General features: G+C 35.6%; 1 protein-coding gene across 1 annotated transcript; it reads left to right on the plus strand.

Moving 5' to 3' along the window:
- Positions 1 to 7,178: 7,178 nt before the first annotated feature.
- LOC149547764 (protein CORTICAL MICROTUBULE DISORDERING 5-like) lies at positions 7,179 to 11,806 on the plus strand. The gene is made up of 4 exons (XM_089791823.1): positions 7,179 to 8,106; positions 8,216 to 8,365; positions 9,642 to 9,733; positions 10,543 to 11,806. The coding sequence occupies exons 1-4, from the start codon at positions 7,465 to 7,467 to the stop codon at positions 11,447 to 11,449; spliced, it is 1,791 nt and encodes a 596-aa protein (XP_089647949.1). The 5' UTR covers positions 7,179 to 7,464; the 3' UTR covers positions 11,450 to 11,806.
- Positions 11,807 to 13,063: the final 1,257 nt, after the last annotated feature.

The raw sequence follows: 13,063 nt of genomic DNA on the forward strand, positions 1-13,063 counted from the left end.
AAACATAGATCTTTTGGATGACCAAAGTTACCAATGCTTATGCTAAGTTATTATTGTTATGTGTGAACTTTATTCATGTTGGTTAGATGGTATTTTGATGATAAAAGAAGAGTAGAGGTTTATGTGTATGATTAAATGCAAGGAGCAACAAAGGACTAATTAGATATTTGGGATATCAACATAGTCACATTTTGGTATTTCTCTATGCTACTTGTAAAGTTGTATATTGTTGTAAGAGAAGTGAGCTCACCATCTTGTAATACAAATTATAACAGGGTTGAGACTACTAACAAGCTATAGTCCTCTAACAAGGACAAAAACACTATATGTGTGTAAAATACTCTTAACAAGGTAAAACCTCTCACAAGGTACTTTTCATTAGTGGGTAATTTTGTGGGTACCATCCCCACTAGGTTTTCTCTTGGCCAAGGTTTCCATAGTTAACAAATATCATGGTGTTATGACTTTATTTTTGGGATGATTATTGTCACTATTCAGTGTAATTGTTTATGCATTTTTAAGGTTAATTTATGATATCCATATGTGGGCAAAAAGTTTTGGAATATTGATTCACACCCCCTCCCACTAAGTATTCCCTATTTCTAACAAGTACTTTTAGAAAAACTTCGTCTATTATATTTTCCAATCAAGCAATGTTCACAAAAACTCAAGTCTTTAAATTTAGCACCTAGGAGAAGATTTATTTTTGATAATACCTTGAGACCTCATTCACTCATATGGTCTAAACTTTGATTTCAACTTGTCAATGAGTCCATCTTTGTATCAATTAAAACAACCTCCCCATTGTTAGTTTTACTAACCAACCTATGTAGATTGCCAACTTTTTCTCCCTTTAGTACAACCAAGACCCCCTTTTTTACCTTTAGACAACTATTTTCACCACTAAACTAAAAACCTTATTCATCAAACACTCTCACATACCTAACATGTTGAATAGTTATAACTACACCATAAAACATCTTAATTGTGACCTCTCCTTCACCAGTAGCTTTAAATGGGTTATTAATTCGCATGTAAACTTTACCTCCATCAAAAGCTCAATAAGAAAAAATCTAGTATACAAAGAGTCATATGAAAATAAGTTCTAGCATCGAGAATCCAAACATGCAATAAAGATGATAGAGGGCCACACCACTCTAACAACTCACAACCAAGAAAGCAACAATATGCAGACCAAAAAAAATGCTTCACAAGAAATTTTATTATACTTGAAGATCCTTACAACACCCACAAGATGATATCAAGCTTCTCCTTGAGCTTCTCCTTCCACAACTTCTACTTCTCAAGTTTCTACTCCTCGAGCTTCCCCTTGAGCTTGATTTAGAAATGCTCATATGCCTTGCTTAAATAGGCACTTCTAACCCAAGACATTACAAACACAACCAATGTGGGATACAACTATCTTTAAATAAATATTAAATTCCCACCCAAATACAACTAAGCACCCAACAAATATTAAATACATGATTTATCCAAAACCTTCTAGAATTTCCACCTACACACCTCGATTAATGGAATGACAACTATTTTTCTTATTTTTCTATTTACGCCACCTATGCACCTCGAAAATAAAAATCCTCTTTTTTTTCTTTTTCTCCTTTTTATTTTTTTATTATTTCTCCTCTAATTTTCGTCACTTTCTCTCTCCTCCAAATTTTTTTTTTTTTTTTTTGTCCAATAATTTTCCAATGCAAGATGCTCCTGCATCAAAAGATATACTCAAATTAGAATTAAAACCTCTCTATCTTCCAATGATATTTGAGCTTCTATAGTATTTTCTTTAGATGCAATTGTAGAAGGATTCTCCTTGGTTTCTGTTGGCCAAAGGTGCCCTCCCGCCAAGGATTGAATTCAAAATATTTAAAACCCACTCAATAGTTACTTTCATGTTATATTTTAATTCCCGAGGGCATGAAAAAATGGTATGGTCCCAATCTTATGATAGCTCATGTATTGGAGGATCGTCGAGCGAATCAAGTAGTGATAAGATGCTACGAGGCTCCTATTATTCAAGCGGTCAAGTTGTCATGACATCACAGATAGTTGAGGGATCACAAGCCAAAGAAAGGTCATGCCCGATGTTACGATAGTAAGCAATCGCGAGATCGTAGGTGCCACAAGGATGTGTTCCGACGTTACGAGGGTCAATGATTGTAGGATCATGGGGTCGACACCCCAAGTTCCTAAGGCTACGAAGGGGAAGGTTGGTTGTATGACCTTAGAGTTGTAAGGTCACAAGAACAAGCAAGGATGCCTCTTGAGCTCACGACAAAGGATAGTAAAACTACAATCATAGGATCGCAAGGATCATTGCCATGACTACCAATATCACAATGGACTATAATCATAATATTGTGAAGGTCAAATCAATTGTGTCTGTGACATCACAAGGGGAGAATAAGGGTACCATGACCTTATGCCAGGGGTGTCATCGTGCCATCATTTTGTCACAAGATCATAGGACTTGTTGTCGTCGAAGGATTGCAAAGAGAATGAAGGATGGGCTCAATGCTATGAGGTATGGGCAATCGTAAGATTGTAGAAGTCAGGGTTATGAACAAAAGGTGACATGAAGGTTTTTGACCAAAGTTGAAACTCATAGGATCATGAGTTTCAGTGTTGACCAAAATATCTAAGGAGCTTCACCCACCATGCTGGAAAAGGAGGAGTTCTCAACCAATCAGGTAACAGGAAAGGTACAAAGTGACAGTTGAATACAGTTGACCTATGCTTTTCTATTTGATTTGGAAAGTTGATGACAGAGGAAGCAACTCTTTGATGATAGACCCGATCTTTTTGATCTCCTGCAACTACTTTCATCATTCCCTAGGCCTGATAAATGCAAAAGAACACTCCATTGCTGCCTGTTGATCCATCTACTCAGTCAAAAGATTGAAGGCTATCGTTCCTATCCTCTCAAAGATTTTTTGGTGGATAAGTGATCTTCTCGCATCTAGATTTGCATTGTAATCAAATCTTTTCCAACTTTTGTAGTAATTATTCTCTACAAATTTGAATGCAGTTGTTGAGTTTTATCTTAGGGTGGAAGCTATCTAAGTTATGCTTACACTATAAAAGAAGATTTTATAATCTTTCTTAGGGTTGGATCTTCTCTGTTTCTTTGGTATTGCTCTGGCATACTACTGTAAATTCTCTCTTTTGCCTCAAAATTATATGACATCCTATCTTATCTCATTTAACCACCGATGTACTGTGCAAGCTTTGTCTGCCTCTCTTCTGTGTACTATGGATATCTATAACCTACATTTCTATATCTCTTTTGAGCTATGAATGATAAGAAGTGAAACTCTTTTTCCTTGTGTCACTCATTTGATTGTCTGATCTATATGTGGCTAATAGATTAAAGCAAGTCTGAATTCGTATATTGTCATGATAATTGTACTGTGCATATATGGGCAAAGATTGGTTTGAACACCCTATTTTGGTGCATCACCTCCTTAGAATAGATTAGTTTGTTTATTTCTATGCATTCCTCCCTCCTTTTCCTCTCCACACATAGCTAGGTGCATCCTGATAGTAAATGGAGCCAACCTTCTCTAGAGACTCAACCTTACTATTCAAGTCCCACAACTTGGAGGTTGTTTCCATGTTTTACAAGGTTGTCCTTGGGTAAAAACCTTGGACCAGGGTGCAAACTTTTGTGACAATAGTTTCCTTTTATAACTTGCAATTCTTTTTGACATGTCCATTTTTTCTATAGTTCCAACACTTCACCTTTTTTGACCCCATGGAATTGGACCTATTTTTTATTTTGTTCATGATCAACATTGGGTCTATCTTGAGTTTTGCTTCTAACAACTAAGGCTTCTTTAGAAGAGGATCATTGGGATGTCTTTTTCCTTAAATCATTAGAGATTAAAGAAAATACCACATATTCAAAGACCAACTTCCCACTTGGTGCGAAATAGTGAGAGCCGTAACCAACTAGTTCAAACTATTAGGCAAGGAAAAAAGTAAAAGTATTTCCGTATCTTCTTCATTGATAAATACTTGTGAAGCCAACTTGCTAGTCAGTGTGTTAAAATTATTCAGGTAATCTATGAGAATTGTATTATCAAACATCCTCAAACTCTACAATTGTCTTTGAAACAAAATTTTATCTACCAAATACTGAACATTTGATAGAGATTTGCAAGCTTACTCCATAAACTATGAGAAAAATTCTCATATACAAATTGTAGCTCAAGCAATACTATCCATTATATTATGATCCATGATGTGCTCATATTTGCAAGTTTTGATGAAACTCCCTTGAGAGCTAAATCACAACCATCCTTCACTAACTTAAAGATTGAATCCTAATCTTCCAAAGGGGAAGATATGTGCCATCAAATTTTTGCACCTTAAACTTGGCAACAAAACCTCATGTGATTGCTCACTACTCCAAACAAAAAAAATCTACACTAATAACTTTTCTTTGATTACAATTGTAAAGAAAATTAACAAGTGTAGAAATTTTCAAAGAATAGAAAAAATACTTAACATACAATTTACATGAAAAAAACTTGGTAAAAATGTACTAGTAAAAAACCACAAGAAAATGACTCAATTTTATTTCTCTAGAATTTTCAAAGTTATAACAATGTTTAAAATGTATAAACAATTATGACTTTGAGTGTATATGCAATCAAGTTGCAAAGTTTGAATTACATACCACTTGCTAAATTTAGTGTGTACCATACAAATACATATAAAAAACTTGTCAAAATAACTATTTCTAGAAAGTCACCAAAATGACTTATTATTTATAATAAGTTCACTGATATGATATTTCTAATTATAGTAAGTTCCTAAAAATTTCTACCTTTGGTATTACGCCTTTAGCATGTTTGCCTTACAATGAGCACCTTAATGATGCATTGTATGAGCATATATGATGACTCAACCCCATTTGATGACTCAACCACAACTAGATGCTATCTACGATGACTTCACATTCCAACAACGACTAGAGGGGATATAAAAGTTGTCAATGGTGTCATAAGAATAGAGACAAGGATGGTGACTTTGTCATATTTAGGTAACATGAATGACTATACTAACAACCATGCTAAAAGCATGACAATATTATAGGTGGTTAAACTCGCCTGTATGAGCTTTGGTCATTAAAGGATACTACGTAATAATAATTAAAATTATTAAAGGTTGGTCTCATTCTAAATGGAATGTGACTATAATAGTGGAGGTTTATTCAAGGGCTTCTTGGTTTTGATAGTTTTGAAATCAAATATTCTTATAGATAAGTGAACATGCTAGAAAATATAATGACAAATATTAGTCTAGATTTGAAGGGGTTGATAGGTTGGCATGGAACTAATAATATCCACCTGAATTTTAAATATATCTTGTGAGAGGAGTGTCATTTGAAGCACTAGATTAGATGGGAATCGTAATAATTTCATTTTGGTTTGTTGGTTTGTGTATCACCCTAACACATGAGGTTCTCCTTAAGAACGAGAATAACAACAATATGCATAGGTTTTATTTTACCCTCACTACATCCTAGGGAAAAAAGACATGAAAAAATAATGTTATCATTTCTAGGGTTCCTTATTTGCGCAAGAGCTTCTCTGAATGGTATGATACATACAACAATAGCGGTGGGAAAATCATTTCAAGTTGCTTCTACAAGTTGAAATAGGCACAAATCCCTTTTTATAATAGAAAATCAAAATCCTATTGCACATTGTTGGCATGACATTGGAGACAACAATGGGGGGGTGAGTAAGGGGCTAACTATGAACAATATGGGGGTGGGATCTAATAACGTGAGGATGACACATTTTATGAGGGTGTACTCTAGAAGGGATGCAAGAGACCTAAGAGAAGCTCCAATTAGATAACAGAAAAGGGAGCATAATGATTCTCCCACTTGTTGCACAATAATGACTAAATTTATGAGTTAGGTCTCATCTCTAGTAAAGAAGGTTGTCTAGGGCTCAATTGCCAACAACACTCTGGCGCTAATCTAGACAAGAACTCTACAACCCACAATCAAATAGCTTGCTAGAGGTGAGCACCGATGATGTGGAGATGGACATTGACCAAAGCAAGGGTTGTATATTTCGTCGATACAATAAATCGATAATGGACATTAGAGATTTGGAGGAAGAGGTGTGACAACTCGAGTCACATAAAGAGAGTATGATGAGGGGCATGCCTAATGCGACACACTACACCTCGAGGGTTATCATATCTCTACCACTACCCTTACCCTCATGCAACAAAGATTCAAAGGTATGACATGGAACTATTTGATTTCTTGAGACAAGAAAGAGTCACAAAGAGGACCCCTATTGGCCCAAGTCAAGTTAATTGTAAATAGCATTGGTATCTACTTTGAACTTTTGTGTTTGTGTCTCGTTGTTGATCACCTATAAGTCCAATTGCATTTGATATTAGAATGATCTTTGAGCCTAGTTTGATAGGGACATCACCCTTTTTAAGCTACTTATTAATAAAAAATAAAAAATAAAAACTAAATTTGTAGGAAAATTAGATTCTATGCAATTATTCAAACAAATAGTTTAAAAATATTATTTTTAAACTATATCATAAGAAATTAGCTTAAAAAACTCACTCCATAAATATAATCCTCTAGAAGCGAACATACAAGACATACTATAATAAAAAGATTAATTATGAAACATAACAAATAATCAATGAATATTAAATTCATTTTGAAGTTATTAAGTCTTGCTATCCACCAAAGACCCCAATTTGGGGTGAGCAAAGGTGGAGTTGTCTTGAACCAAAGATCATGGGGTAACCCACAAACTCAAACTTAACCACAACACCAAATGAACTAAGCTATTCAATCACAATACAACAATTGTACATCCATCTAATCATATGTTAAGATTGCAAAATAAATTTATATATTTGAATTCAAAAACTACATATATGTAATTTATAAGCTATGAAGATCTAATTAGATCAAATATATTTTAAATTTTAAATTTTAAAATGTAAATACAACTATGTATGTAACCATCGAATTTAGCCAATTTCCAAAATGGCTCAACTCATTCCCAGTTTGGTCTACCGAATTAGAAATCAGGACCAGGCACCCTATCATTCTTGGCACTGTCGATTCGATTAAAATATATAAGTCAAGGAAAGCACAAGAAGAAAGCACAAATAAAATAAACTATTTGTTTCGAATTTTACTTCTAAAGAGCGCGTGGGCCACGCTCGAAAAAAAACGAAAACCGAACAAGATCCCTTGCCGTCATGCAAAGCCTGTCGGGAAATCAAATTCCACAGAATTAGTACATACTTTCTATTCAATTAAATGAAGGCTCGGAAATTTTGACCCAGCCAATCTCGTGTCATATCAAATTGCAGAGAGCTGAATTGGGCTCTATCGCTGTTGATAACGCAAGGCGGGAGGCTGGATTCAAAAGGTTGAATTGAAAGAACATGGCGAATTTGAAGGGGGGAATGCTGCTGCGGCTCATAGAGTATATGAACAGCAGCGCTAAGGCGGCAGGTGAATTCCGTTCCTCGCTCCTGCAGGTCGTTGATATAGTTCCGGTAGATTTGGAGGCAAATGATCTGTGGCCCAAGCATGGATTCTATGTTAAAGTTTCGGATTCGTCCCATGCAACATATCTTGCTCTTGCAGAGGAGCATAACGAATTGGTGCTCAGCAATACGCTTCAGCTGGGACAGTTTATTTATGTGGAGAGATTCGAACCTGGGTCTCCTGTTCCAATCCTAAGGGGCATTAGGCCGCTTCAGGGTAGGCACCCCTTGATTGGGAGCCCACAGGATGTTGTCAGTCTTCATGACCATAAGCGGCTCGACATGGCCACGGAACCGGCGCTTAAATTCAATCCCATTTCTGGAGAAAGAGAAGGTTTGTTACAGAGGCGCAGTTTGTGGGCGCCTTCCAAGAAATTATATGAGGTTGGGTTTGCAGGGAAAGATTATTTTAAATCAATTTCTTTCCCCAAGGTTGCCAAGACCTCTGCTGTAAGCGGCTTTCAAAAGTTTTTAAGCATGAACGGGAAGGGAATTCCGGACTCACAATTCCAGAGTACCCATTTTTCGGAATCTGCTGTAGGTATATCCGTCTTCGGGTCAAAGAATTCATTGCTAGATTTTGTTTTGTGGGTAGCATTTTGAGAAATTTGATGTGGGTTTTTATGTTTTGGTTGCCCTTTTGCAGGACCGAGCGAGCAGATGCGTTCAGTATGAGGAAGCTGAAGGACTGATCAGCCATATGGAGCTCGATAAGGATGCCTCAGATTGCATGGAAAGCATGGCCGTGATTAATTCATGCACTTCTCTGCCGGAAAGACTTGCGGAGATCGGAAAGGTACGAAGCTGGTCTTTTTTAAAGGCTCATAAGGTTTAAATTAGTGCATGTTCGGGAAGCATTTCGAGTATGAAGAAGAAATTGGAATTCTTATTAGATAAACAATTTTAGGGTTTATTGGGATGAAGGGGAAGCTTTATAAGGCCAAATCCAACTCTTCATTTGGGGAAAGTAGAAAATTGTAGGATTTAGTACTTTCAATTTGTGTGATAGGAGATTCAAGGCAATAAATGGGACGCGGGAGCTTTAAAATTTTCACCCATTAGGAAAATCATTCTGTACATTCAAGGATAATGGGGAAAACATTGGGCAAATTTTTATGGCAGCTCCATAAGCGTCTCCAGTAGCCAGGGTAGCATCCATCCTAGACAAGCTCGTCTGTGTGTTTGTAATCGCTGAGTCTCAACTAGCTCAATATATATTGTGACATGGTCAGTGAAATAGGTCTTAATTGCTCAAGAAAATATCCCTTAGACTGGTTTATGGATTCAGAAGTTCTCATATATGATGATAGCTAACTTATTTATGATAAATACTGATGGCGCTGCAATCTTGATTGCTTACAAATGCCAATTTCTATTCCATTTGCCATAATTGTCATTTGTAAGCATTGTTTTTGGTTATTTTGTTGCTTTTCTTTCACCTTAGTTTACTGATAACAAATTTCAGAGAAGATATTTTAGAGAAGATTTAGCAACAATGGCAAAAGAATTCATCTAATAATAGGTTTGTGGATCTATGATGTTTTTAACCTTAGGTTGAGTAATTTTGTTTGGATGCTATTCCATTTGTTCCCAAATTTCTTTTGTGAGTTTTGCTTTTGCTTGTTTGCTTTCCTTCCACCCCTATTTTACTGTATATGCTTGATCCTCCCAATCTTTTAGAAACACTTGTGAATTTTGACTGACCAACTCAACAACTCGGGGAGGGAATGGCTGGCTGCAAAGGATTCCCTATTGATTGCATTAAATTAGGGCATCCATCTCATATTTTAGTTGCTTTATACGATAGCGTATCCATTGTCTGCATAGGTCAAGCTACCAATGAACTTATCCATGGCAGTATATAATTACTTTTTATCTTATAATTTGTTCTTAAACATGTGACCCAGAGTCAAGAGATTGTGGTTTGGTGGCAAACTTCAAGTGAAAAATTGCTTTTTATCTTATAATTTTCAATTTGTATGTTTCAACTGGAATAAATGGTGGGGATTAGGGGAGATTATATCTTAGGCTTCTTATATTTGTTCAGATCTCTAATGGAGTGAATAGTGCAGGAAGCTTCGCAGAGGCGTGAGGAAGCTTATATGGTTGCAATGGAAGCACTACAGGAGGCATCTGCTATGGAGACCATTGTTAGGATTGTAAGGTGTGTATCAACTAAAATATGCACCATAGTCTGAATTATTTATATTGGTCGCCTTATCAATTATGATTCTTTAATGGGCCTTCAGCCAGACCTCATTGCAATAGAAAATTACTTAATTACCAACAGGCATCCATTATTAGAGGTTATACCATGCCTCTGGTTATAAACAGTATTGCTAGATAATAGTTTTAACATAATCAGATTTCCACAATTCATTTGGCATGAGTTTTATGGTTCTGGATTTGATTGTGTATGTTTTTTAATCATCAACGTTTCGGATCACACTGTGATCTATCATCAGGATGACAGAATGCAAAAATAAAATAACAAAATATGCATTCTTTCATCCCGATGATGGATCACAAAGTTTGATCCGAAATGTTGATAAAAAAAAGTACCCAATCGAATCCAGAAACACAAAACTCATATAAATTTTTTATTATTTACAACAGTAAAATCAAAATCGAAAACGGAAAACAACCTTTCAACCCAGGATGGAACAAGAATTGAATATTATTTTTAATTTTAAGGAGCCCTGTGGATTTCTTCTTTCACATCTCTAGGAGGCCAGACTTGTTTAGCCATAGTTTTCTGGGAAACACAGAGTGTAATAATCATTGAATAAACTGAATAGTATCTAGAAACCTTCTGAAAGAAATCCATTTTATCCTGAAAAACTGTTTCTTATTGTCGACTTGCATACTATCTGGAAAATCTATCTTTAGGCTGAAAATATTTGTGCACTTCATTTCTATTTTCTGAATAAATGTTAGTACTGAGATTGCTAAATATATTAGAATCCAATGCAGGGAACTTGCTGATCTCTGTTCCTCAGCAAAACCTGAAGATCCCGAGGCTTCTCTAGAAAGATTTATTAATTTGCACCAGGAAGTATCTCAGTTTGTTGTTAATATGGATATATGGAATAAATCCGTGCTTCCTCATGGAAGTGACAGTTCAGATATCAAAGGAAATGATGTAATTGAATACTCTGAGAAGTGTGGATCTGCAGCTGCATTAACTGAATCATCTTTACAAAATAATCTGAAAAAGTCTCCTGTTAAATCTGAGTCAAAACGTAGTTCAGCTCCTGAAGAATCACCATTGAGAAGACTAAAGGGCCTTCTCAAGAAATTGTCTCAAGATGGAAATAAAAGATCTAAAGGAGGTTTCTTCTCTAGGGCTTCAGCCTCTCCTACTTGTACAAGGAAATTAGGTAAGTCTATGTCCTTTACTCCTAGTGGGACATCCATAGGAGGTAAAGGTACCAATGACAACCAAACTCCCAAAAGATGTAGCGATGTGAATTTGGATTTGAACACATTGCCATCAACCAACTTGTCAAATCAAAACCTCAACAGCAAACTCCCAGTAGCAGCAGAATCTCAGCTTACGAGTGCTCCCGAACTGAGGAGGAATAATGATTTGCTTCAACAAATGAATCTAGCAAAACAGGTTAAAATTGAAGCAGAAAACTGGTTTACCGAGTTCTTGGAGAAATCCTTTGATATCGGTCGGAAAAATCTTAGGTCGTCCGAAAATGGAAGGAAAAGTAGAGGAGATTGCAATGGGATTACAAAATGCAGTTTCAGCAGGCATACCTTACTAAACAAAGTTATCCAGTGGGTGGAGCAGTCAAATAGCAGCAATAAATGGTTGAATCCAGAGGCTATAGAGGCAGTGAAAAAATTAAAGGGAAGTTTAAAAAATGTGTAATGTTCACTGCTTTGCATGAAGCATGGCCAAAGAGAATATAGCTTTAAAACAAATATAGCACACTGCAATTTTTGATTTGTAGCATACGGGAAAAGTAAATAGATTTTGGAGTTGCGGTGAACCAGAAAATTAACAGCAACTTCTATGTTTTTTACTAGAAACCACGAAAGTAGCTATTTGGCGGATTTGGTGCTAAAGCTGGATTCCATAAGCTGCAATGGTGGTGAGATGATAGGGCCTTTGAGTAACTATACTGCACATTGAGCTTTGCATAAAGAAGGTTGGAATTCAACTTTGTAATTCTAAAACATTTCACATAAAAATGTTGCAATACATTTTAGAGTAGCTTCATCCTCATTAGTTGACTCAATTTCTAGTCTCTTTTTTGTCAAAATGTCAAAAATATAGGCTTCTGGCAGACTTTGTAAGTTAACAAGCACAGAACTTAATGGGTTCATAGCATTATTTATCTGGAACTAAAATTCATATTTATGGCACTAGATTAATTGAGAATACGAGATCATGCTGATTGAGATTTATAGGACAGTTTTTTCCATAGACTTATTAAAATGATTTCCTCTGGGAATCTCAAAGATCGCACCCATAAATTACACAAAGATCACATATTGCAGAGGGGACCGCATATTTTCCTTTAAACAAACACCTTATGTGAATTATGTATTCAATAAACACATACATTTTCCATGCGAGTTCATTCTTTATGCCCTCTCTATATAGAGAGGGGGAAGGGGGATAGTTATGATAGAGAGGTGGAGGGACAGAGAGAGGGAGAGGGAATGAAAGAGGGAGCAAGGGTGAGGACAAAGGGAAAGAGAGAGAGGGAGAATAAATAGAATTATAAGATTCAAAAGCGGCACAAACTGCAAACATCACATATTTTATCCTTCACCAGGTGGAAAAAAGTCGAATATGTATGCATCCATCCACTGGAACTTTACAATTCAAAAGAAATATGTTTGTGCTGAAGCTTATCGCACCATTTAGTGGACAATACATTTTATAAGGCTTTTGCATTTCAGATCGTTCGCCTTTCTGTGATCCATATTAGGCCTTTAAAATGTAATCGATATCATTATTTTCCTATGACTCATAATTCATGATCCTAATTTTTTTTAAAGACTTTGTGTTATTTGTTCACGTATCTACTGGTTTTGTAGCTGGTCAAAGCTAAACTGGCATTTAGTCAAAATATCCCAAGGAATAGACCTATTGTAGTTAGAAAATCTATGCATGAAAGTATCTCCAAGTAAAACATCTGTTTAGTGAGTAATTTTTACCATTATAATATATTTAAAAAATAATTTATTTGGGTGTGTTATATCTTAGTAATGATGAAATTGTATGATAATTTTTTTTGGGTTTATTTGTGGATGTAATTTTTATCAATCTTGTTGGTCACATCTATAATTACATATAATAGTTATTAGTGTAGTATCTTATTATTAATAAAAGATATTAATAAAATTAATTTTATAAGATATAATTAGTTGTGATGATACCATTAGACGAGTGTAAGCAAAAGATTAATCATTATATGGTATCATCCGAATGTGTGAAGGTTACCCTTAAAGGTGATAATGTCAAGGCATCATT

This window comes from Cupressus sempervirens, chromosome 7 (genome assembly GCF_028749045.1).
Source record: "Cupressus sempervirens isolate cs-2001-9-10 chromosome 7, ASM2874904v1, whole genome shotgun sequence".
NCBI lineage: Eukaryota > Viridiplantae > Streptophyta > Pinopsida > Cupressales > Cupressaceae > Cupressus > Cupressus sempervirens.

Bases quoted from the DNA above. Each gene is read 5' to 3' on its own strand.
- LOC149547764 (XM_089791823.1), top strand. From the start codon at position 7,465: ATGGCGAATTTGAAGGGGGGAATGCTGCTGCGGCTCATAGAGTATATG. The intron at 8,107-8,215 runs GTAGGTATATCC...GCCCTTTTGCAG, and splicing joins CCCATTTTTCGGAATCTGCT to GACCGAGCGAGCAGATGCGT. The intron at 9,734-10,542 runs GTGTGTATCAAC...AATCCAATGCAG, and splicing joins ACCATTGTTAGGATTGTAAG to GGAACTTGCTGATCTCTGTT.